This window comes from Ursus arctos, chromosome X (genome assembly GCF_023065955.2).
Source record: "Ursus arctos isolate Adak ecotype North America chromosome X, UrsArc2.0, whole genome shotgun sequence".
Lineage (NCBI taxonomy): Eukaryota > Metazoa > Chordata > Mammalia > Carnivora > Ursidae > Ursus > Ursus arctos.
The window spans coordinates 46,833,099-46,842,840 of record NC_079873.1 but is presented as its reverse complement, the minus strand read 5'-3'; the positions used below and the strand labels follow the sequence as shown (position 1 = coordinate 46,842,840).

The 9,742-nt window shown below is 34.7% G+C and overlaps 1 protein-coding gene across 11 annotated transcripts in view; it reads right to left on the bottom strand.

The window, feature by feature from the left end:
* Positions 1-3,983: 3,983 nt before the first annotated feature.
* Positions 3,984-9,742, bottom strand: part of RRAGB (Ras related GTP binding B) — a 49,435-nt gene continuing 43,676 nt past the window's right edge. For 10 of the 11 annotated variants that reach the window (XM_026489346.4, XM_048213700.2, XM_026489348.4 and 7 more), the window contains 3 exons: positions 6,682-6,773; positions 5,492-5,607; positions 3,984-4,504 (listed from right to left, as the gene is read on the bottom strand). In XM_026489346.4, the coding sequence (XP_026345131.1) occupies positions 4,407-4,504; positions 5,492-5,607; positions 6,682-6,773 (306 nt within the window). In that variant the 3' untranslated portion in view covers positions 3,984-4,406. The remainder of the gene's footprint in view (positions 4,505-5,491; positions 5,608-6,681; positions 6,774-9,742) is intronic. The other variant, XM_057312026.1, reaches the window with a different exon arrangement.

The window sequence follows — 9,742 nt, the reverse complement described above, 5'->3', positions numbered from 1 at the left end:
ACATGACAGGAAACAACAAATGTTGGTGAGGATGTGGAGAAAGGGGACCCTCTTATACTGTTGGTGGGAATGCAAGCTGGTACAGCCACTCTGGAAATCAGTATGGAGTTTCCTCAAGACATTAAAAATAGAGCTACCCTGTGACCCAGCAATTGCACTACTAGGTATTTACACCAAAGATACAGATGTAGGGAAAAGAAGGGGTACCCAATGTTCATAGCAGGAATGTCCACAATAGCCAAACTGTGGAAAGAGCTGAGATGTCCTTCAACAGATGAATGGATAAAGATGTGGTTCATATATAAACGGAGTATTACTCAATCTTCAGAAAGGATGAATTCCTACCATTTGCACTGACATGAATGGAACTGGAGGGGATTATGCTAAATGAAATAAGCAGAGAAAGACAATTATCATAAGGTTTCACTCGTATGTGAAATATAAGGAATAGCACAGAGGACCTAGGTGAAGGGAGGGAAAACTGAATGGAAAGGAATCAGTGAGGGAGACAAACCAAACCACTGGGAAGCAAACTGAGAGTTACAGAAGGGAGGGGTTTGGGGGATGGGGTAACCAGGTGATGGGTATTGAGGGCATGTGATGTGATGAGCACTGGGTGTTATAAAGAACGGATCATTGAACACTACATCAAAAACTAATTGTGTACTGTAGGCTAATTGAACATAATAAAATAGATATGCGGGTGAGAATAAAATAATTATTTTTTTTAAATTTTAAAAATTGTTCACCAGGAGCTATTGGGATTTATTCCTGGGCTGCAAGGTTGTTCAATATTCACAAATGAATCAACGTGATATACCACATTAATAAAAGGATAAGAATCATATGATCATTTCAATAGATGCTGGAAAAGTATTTGACAAACTACATCCATTCACGATAAAAACTCTCAACAAAGTAGGTTTAGTGGGACTATAACTTCAATATAATAAATGCCATCTATGAAAGACCTACAGCTCGTATCATCTTGAATGTGGAAAAAATGGAAAGCTTTTCCTTTAGGGTCAGAAACAAGATAGGGATATCCATTTCGTCCTATTTTTAAAGGGCCCAAAGAATTAGAGGCTAATTTATGCTCACAGTGGCCCAATTCTGGGGAGGATCCCTGAATACTGAAAAACTCCTTAAATTTGACTTAAATTCTTCAAGGTGGAATTTTTTTTTATCCTGAATCTGCTTTTCATTGCATATTGTGTTAAAGCTTTTTATTCCATGTGGCAAAGCCCCAGTGAAGACAGGAATAAGAGAGGTAAACAAGCATTTGGTTTACTATTTGCACAGTAGCCAACACAGTGGGAGTCTCACAGTTAGGTACCACACCTGGATGCACCTCACATTCTCCATTCTGAGTAGGCTCTTATTCAGGGAGGCCATATAACTTCAAGGTTAAAGTTAAGTGCACAAACTCTGGTGTTAGATTACCTAAGTTCAAACGTCAGCCTCACCACTACTGCATAACTGGGCAAATTTCTTATCCTCTCTGGGTCTAGTTTAGTCATCTCATTTATGGAACATAAGAAGTAGGAAGATCGGTAGGAGAAGAAAGGGAAGAAGCAAAGGGGGGGGTAAACAGAAGGGGGAATGAACCATGACAGACTATGGACTCTGGGAAACAAACTGAGGGCTTCAGAGGGGAGGGGGGTGGGGGAATGGGATAGGCTGGTGATGGGTATTAAGGAGGGCACGTATTGCATGGTGCACTGGGTGTTATACGCAAGTAATGAATCATGGAACTTTACATCAAAAACTAGGGATGTACTGTATGGTGACTAACATAATAAAAAATATTATTAAAAAAATTACCAAAAAAATAATAAATAAATAAATGGAACAGAGATAGTACTTACCTCAAAAAGTTATTGTGAAGATTGAATGAGGTAATCCTTATAAAGCATTTACAAGCTGACAGTAAATACTCAACTAAAGGTAATAGTGTTCTCCTTTGGCAACCCACATAAATTTTTATGATATCCTATTGAGGTAGAAAATAAAGCTGGTTGAAACTGGGAAAAGCTAGCTCCCTACATAAATCACTTCTCATACTCTATGCTAATAATGGTTTCTGTTTCCAACATATCACTTATGAAATAAAAGCTTCCTGGTCATTATGTTTGTGTAAAACAGTACTTCGCAAACATTTAGATCACTTTGAGAATCAGTGGTCTATACTATATATATTTTACTTGGTACAATGCCTTCAACTTATCCTTATAAACTTAGTGAATACATGTTGTCCTACTCCTGCTTCTACATTTCCTTTTTTTCCCTAAAGCAGTGGTTCCTGAAGTATAGTCCCTGGACCAGTAGGATCAGTAGCAGCTTCACCTGTTAACTTGTGAGAAATGCAGATTTCTGGGCTCCACCCCAGACCTACAGAATCAGAAACTCTCACTGGTGCATGCGGGGTAGGAGTGTATTTTAACAATTCCCTTCCAAGTGATTCTGATGCCTGCTCAAGTTTGAAAACTATTGCTCTATCTTACTAACATCACTAACATAGTCTATAAAAAGCACATTTCATTGTTATCAGTAATCCCATAATTTTCACATCTCTGGTTTTGATTTCATCTCTCCTTTTCTGTGTATATGTTTTCACTGTCCACTTCTGTTAAATTCAGTTTCTAGGTCGTTCCATCTTTGAACAAATGTCTATTTCAAAACTTTTTTTTGTTTTCAGTGACAAAGACGACTGGCTGGTCATTACAATAATAAAGATTAAGCTGAATCATAACCTTATTTTTCTAACCTTTCAACCTCTTATAGTCCAAGTTATAACTAGAAAATGAGCAAGGGTTGAACCAAGAGCAAATAATGATGTAACTGTATTTTTTTCATGCTCATTTAATGTCTGTATCTGTAGCTATCTATCCACTTTCTTAAAAAAAAAAAAAAAAGCAAAAAGCAAAACACCGACTTTTGTGTAGTTCCTTCAAATCCCACCCCAGATATTGAGGATAATGAGAACATGTCAAATCATGACTCATATTAGTCACAGAACAGACCCCTGGTTCATTTGCTTTTTTCATTTTCCTAGATATTAAGAAGATAAAGTATCTGGAACATCTACTAAAAAACTCCCATTCTGCAGAGGATTAATACAACTGTTGATAAAATTAGTTCCATGAGCTTTTAAAGCTGGAGAATTTTAATCTATGTAATGTAGGCTACCTAAACACCATGTTCTTCACTGCTTAGTGAAAACTATTTCTCTCAACTAGGAATGACAAGATTGGGAAAGGTGAGATTCTGTTGGTCTGGAAGTTTCTTCATGATACAGAGACAAAAGAAATGAGATGAATATACTGTGCTATAGATTCCCTAAATGCTTCTGTATTCTGTTATTACATCTATGGAAGCTGAAAAAATTAGGGCTTTGATTGAGTAATTCTAGTTAGTGCTGTCAAGCTCCATTTCTCCCAGTTCACAATGCTTCATCTTTTCTTTAGGGGATGAAGTTAAACACAACTTCCTGAAAAACATTTTAATACTACTGGACAAGGCATGCATTAGATGGAATATATAAAATTAACCATTCCTGGACTACAGAGAAAGAAGACTTAGATCTCATAAACCCTATCTCTTCTCCCTCAACTTTTTATTCATTCCTTCTCCAGTTGCATCCTGGAAGAGATTTTCAACACACCTCAGGCCTACATTACTGCCACAGCTTCCCCAAATACCACCAGTCAGCCCATACAGTCTAGGTTAATTTTCTTTCAAAATTCCTTTCACGTAATTCCCCTTCTCAAAAGCCTATAATGGTTTCCTATTTCTTATCACATTATATCTAAACTCTTCTACCTAACTTTAAGGCTATAATCTGGCTCCATCCTTCCATTCAACTTTATTCTGTAATATTTCCCAAACAGCACAACCCCTCTCCCTAGAATAACTGTGAAATTCATTTACTCTTTCTTAGGGAAAAGTTGAAGAAACAAGGAAAAGAAAAACAGACACTGAAATCCCTAACAGCAAAGTTTATTTATATTTCAAGTTAAGGAATATTTTTAATGCATGCTGAGAAAACAGTAATATTCCAAACTTACAGGTTGCTATCTGATAAGGAATACAAGATGATGTTGGGAAAGGCTTTGGCATACACAACTATTAGAACCAGGCTATCAGAACACACACAATTAGAATCTTGTTATCAGAACTTACATATCACATAATTTTATGTCACATCAAGTCCATGAACAGCTCATCTTCTAACTTCTTACTGGCTATTTCAGTAAATAGCATTCAAGGTTAAACATTAAGACTAGAGAGTAGGAAAGAAATACAGAAATGGTAAGCATCACATTTCAGAGCCTACATATACGAATACATTAACATTAATTAAGAAACAGTATTTCAAAATTTTTTGAAACAACATTTGGCAATGTTTAGCGCATGAGAAGACACTGCTTTGGTCCATCCACCCTTTCCAGCTTTTCAAAGTGTTTTCTGGCATTGCGGATGTTGATCAGAGTAGCGGCAGAAGCTGAGGGTAGGGGTGGAGGAGACAGCCAACAGAATAAGTACAGGCAGCCAAAGTAATGTCTGACTAATAAAAACAAATAAACTCTCTCAACATATGTCACAGAGAACATATAGGAATAGGAGATCCCAGGTTAACCATGACTTAATTTTTCTGAATAAGTAGACTTATTTATATTCTAAATACTACGTTTCCAAAATAAAATTTCAAAATCTTTTAGTTTGTTTTACTTTTAGAATAAAACCCATTATCTTATGTTGTATTTTAATATTAACCTAAGGTAGGAAAAGTGAGTGGATCAGAGATAATTTAAACTTCTGGGAACATCCTAGAAATATTAAACTAACGAAACATTGAACATTATATTAAAAACCAATGATGTACTATACCTTGGCTAAGTGAACTTAAAAAAAAGAAATACTGCTAGAACCTTTATTTCAGTGGGTATGATAAATATGGCTATTATGTCATGGAAGTACCAAATACCTCCCTTTATACCCATAACACAAAAGGGAATATGGTACTTAGGAATATACAATGACATATAAAATGGTTCAATATTTAGTAGTTCAGAACTTTGATTAGTCTTTTAAAAATGTTCATATATGAAGCATAAATCATACATTTGGGTTCTCTTTAAAATCCCTAGATTTAGTAACTTCATTTTTGAAATACCTTGAAGTAAAAACAAAATACCCTAGAGTCTAAATTATTTTTAAGCTTCAAAATATAAGTCTATGAAACAAAAAACTACTTACTACTAGTACTATTTTAAAATAGCTTTTTTATTGTGGTAAATAATACATAACAAAAAAATTACCATATTAAACATTTCAAAATATACAGGTCAGTGGCATTAATTATATTCATACTGCTATACAACCATCCCCACTACAAAATGTTTTTTTATTATCTAATAAAGTACTACCTCTAGGGCAATTAGTTTAAAGAATGTGGCTTTAAACCTATGTCAGCTAAGTTTAAACTTACGAATGGATGGATCGGACATCACAACCATCACATAAGTGTTGGAGGTAAAGATGTCAATGAAAGCAGCAAAGTTAGAATTTCTGACTTCCATGCTCTGAAAAGAAGCAGCTAGTTTGCTATAAGAGAAATAAGTAAAAGAAGTAAAGAACATAAAATAATATCAATATAAAACATTCTTACCTTTTATGTTAAACATTTCATACCATTATACCTTGATTCACCACTTCATTAAGATAATTAATCACTAACCCCACTTTGTCTTCCAAGGAAACTTTCATGCTAAATTTAGTATGTTTTGGAAAGTGACTTAGACAGAAAGTGAATTAGGGCTTGATATTGACTGTCAAATGGGCTTAGACCCAGATCCATGTTAAAATATCATGTTACAAAAGATTTCTCTAATATTTAAGAAGCTTACGTTGAAATTTTCCTATCATTGTGATTAATAACTGTATTTTTTGAACGTTAGTTATATTGAAATTCAAGAAATGATCTCATTTCTTCAAAAACAAACAAGATAATTATATTTGCATGTCATTTGCTATTTCTTCTTAAAAATGTAGGCATAAACATGCCAGTAAGTCTCAGAGAGTGCTAAGGCATAAAAAGAGTAAATTTATACCTGTACTTATACCTGTCCTATTGTCTGGGCATCAAAGTTTTACCAGGATAAGAATTTTGCTGATTAAATCTTTACTAAATTATAACTTTCCACCATTCTTTCTTCCTATATTCACAATGCTATGATTCAAACTGTATTTTATCAAAGGTGAGACATCATGGTTAGGCATTTCTAGAATCTATTCTGTACTATTCCTGAATCATTACCTCGCTATTTTAATTACTGTAGTTTTATAGTAAATCTTAATATTTGGTAGGGTAAATACTCCTTTCTTCTTTTTCAAAACTCTCTTGGACATTTTCTGTTTATTTCTTCCTAAATAGTATCAAGTATCTCGAAAGGGTATTCTGTTTAGTTATTTTTCACATGCTTCTTCTCTAACAGTTGAGTTTGCATTAAAGGACAATGACTTTTACCTCAGTCAATTACAGGCTCCCTTAAAGGTTAACTTTCTTTTCAATTAAATGAACTTTTCTGAATATAGAAATGCAGTCTACTATAGTTATTTGAACCTCTCAAAAACGATAATTTCTTTCCAGACATAAAGAAATCACATAAGATTTCTTACCTGCAGCTCAGCTTAAACTGTTTAATAATGTTGCTGATTTTCTCAAATCTGTGGGCATCACGCTGCTCTTTACACTGATAGTGAGAAATCACCTACGAAAAAGAGCAATGCCTTTAAATATGCAATGTAGTCATATCACCCTCTTCTACCTACTCCTCAAGGCAGACCTCTGTCAGTCTCCTGGTCACCCTGATTTTCAGGGTAGACTTGGCACCTGGCTTAATGTCTCTTCTTTCCCATATCATGTCAATGTTCTGCATAATTTCAACATCCCTATGGATAACCAATAGTAGTGTTTGGTTATAATTTTATTAGAGCATTAAAGTATTATCTATTTTGGTTCAGTGTTGTTCTTCCTCACTTATTTTAATCATTAAATGTTCATCTTATTTCAATATTTCACAGCATGTTTTTGGTTAAATAAGTACTAATTAAAAAGGAAAAATATAAAATTTTTAGCTGTTCTTCACAAGGACCTAATGTATTGATTTTAATGAAGGCTATAACTTCATTATGTAACTTTGGTATTACATTTAAAAATCTTAATTATGCAGTGAAGCAAGCCCCCGCCTGTCCCCACCTTTCTTATCAGTATCCTCTCCATGCTCCTAGCTGACTGTCCCATGGGGCCTGAAGTGTTTACTTTGAAACAGTGTTCAAAGCAGGACCATAAAGCATAAAGCAGGATTTTTTCCATAGCTGCGTGGATAGGTAGCTAGTAATTATGGAATAAGACTGTGGTTCTATTTTGTTGGTTTTCAAAACTGAGGGCAGGATTAGGAAGAACGGTCAGGGGCATTCACATTGCACTGCTACAGGTCTAATTCTTAGACTGGCCGAGACACACAAGAGTGAAAATACTTGCCAAGAATGTTTTCATTAATTAAGAATGAATGCTGGAGGTTCAAATACGATCAGATACCATTGTAGTTTCAACTACAAATGATGCTGACTGATGATGCAGCAGCATATTATAATCATGAACTGTGAGGCAGCTTCCAGGAAACCAAAGTCCTTGGGTTCCAAAGGGAATCTTTGGGTTTCAGAGGTTACAAAGCTGCAATTTAAAGGAATTGATGGAAGGGCACCACCCATCCTGGAGCCTATGGCTTAATTTGACTCAACACTGGAAACCTCACCCAGCCTGGACATGGACAGGATTGACACTGAAAGCTCTTTCCCAATTCTGTGCATGGTGGTGCATGGCTGTTCTTATTCAGTGGAGTAATTTGCCTGGTTAATTCCTATAATGAACAAAACTCTGGCATGCTAACTAGTACATGACTCCCAAGCTAGAAGCACCCAAATGCATAAAGCAGTTAATAACAAACATAAAGGAACTAATCAATAATAATACAATAATAGTAGGGGATTTTATATCACACTTACATCAATGGACAGATCATCTAAACAGAAAATCAACAAGGGAACAATGGCTTTCAAAGACCTAATGTAACAGATGGATTTAATAGATATATTCAAAACATTCCATCCTAAAACAACAGAATACACATTCTTCTCAAGTGCACACAGAACAATCTCCAGAAGATATCACATATTAGCCCACAAAACAAACCTCAACAAATTCAAGAATATAGAAATCACACCGTGTGTATTTTCTGACCACAATGCTATGAAACTAGAAGTCAACCACAAGAAAAAAATGGGAAAGACCACAAATACATGGAGGTTAAATGACACACTACTAAACACTGAATGAGTCAACCAAGAAATCAAAGAAAAAATTAAAAAGTACATGGAAACAAATGAAAATGAAAACACAATGGTCCAGATCCTCTGGGATGCAGCAAAACCAGTTCTAAGAGGGAAGTTTATAGCATTACAAGCCTACCTCAAGAAGCAAGAAAAATCTCAAATAAACAAGCTAACCCTACACCTAAAGGAGGTATAAAAAGAACAACGAAACAAAACCTAAGCCAGCAGAAGGAAGGAAAAAATAAAAATTAGAGCAGAAATAAATGATAAAGACATATAAAAAACAACAGAACAGATCAATGAAACCAGTAGCTGGTTCTTTGAAAAAGTTAATAAAATTGATAAACCTTTAAGCCAGACTTATCACGAAAAAAAGAGAAAGGACCAAAATAAATAAAATCATAAATGAAAGAGGAGAAAAAACAACCAACCATACAATCATAAAAGAGTATTATGAAAATGACAACGCAGAAGAAATGGATAAATTCCTAGAAACATATAAACTACCAAAACTGAAACAGGAAGAAATAGAAACCTTGAACAGCCTGATAACCAGGAAAGAAATGGAATCAGAAATAAACAAAAGTCCAGGGCCAGATGGCTTCACTGGCAAATCCCTCTAAACAATTACCTCTAAAATTCCTCTAAAAAATTACCTTAGGTGAATTCCACTAAACATTTAAAGAAAAGTTAATGCCTATGGTTCACAGTATTCCAAAAAATAGAAAAAGAAGAAAAACTTCTAAATTCATTCTATGAGGCCAGTATTACCCTGATAGCAAAACCATATAAAGACATCAATAAAAAGAGAACTACAGGTCAATACCCCTGATGAACATAGATGTAAAAATTGCCAACTAAATACCAGCAAAATGAATTCAACAATACATTAAAAAAATCATTCACCAGCCTATAGGCTGGTGATGGGTAGTAAGGAGGGCACGTATTGCATGGTGCACTGGGTGTTATACGCAAGTAATGAATCATGGAACTTTACATCAAAAACTAGGGATGTACTGTATGGTGACTAATATAATAAAAAATATTATTAAATAAAAAAATCATTCACCATGATCAAATGGGATTTATTCCTGGGTTACTAGATTAGTTCAATATTTGCAAATCAATCAACATGATACATCACATTAATAAGAGAAAGGGTACTATATGATCATTTCAATAGACTCAAAGCATTTGACAAAGTACAACATTATTTCATTATAAAAATCCTCAACAAAGTAGGTTTACAGAGAATATACCTCAACATAATAAAGGCCATACATGAAATGCTGACAGCTAACATCATCCTTAATGGGGAAAAACTGAGAGCTTTCTCCCTAAGGTT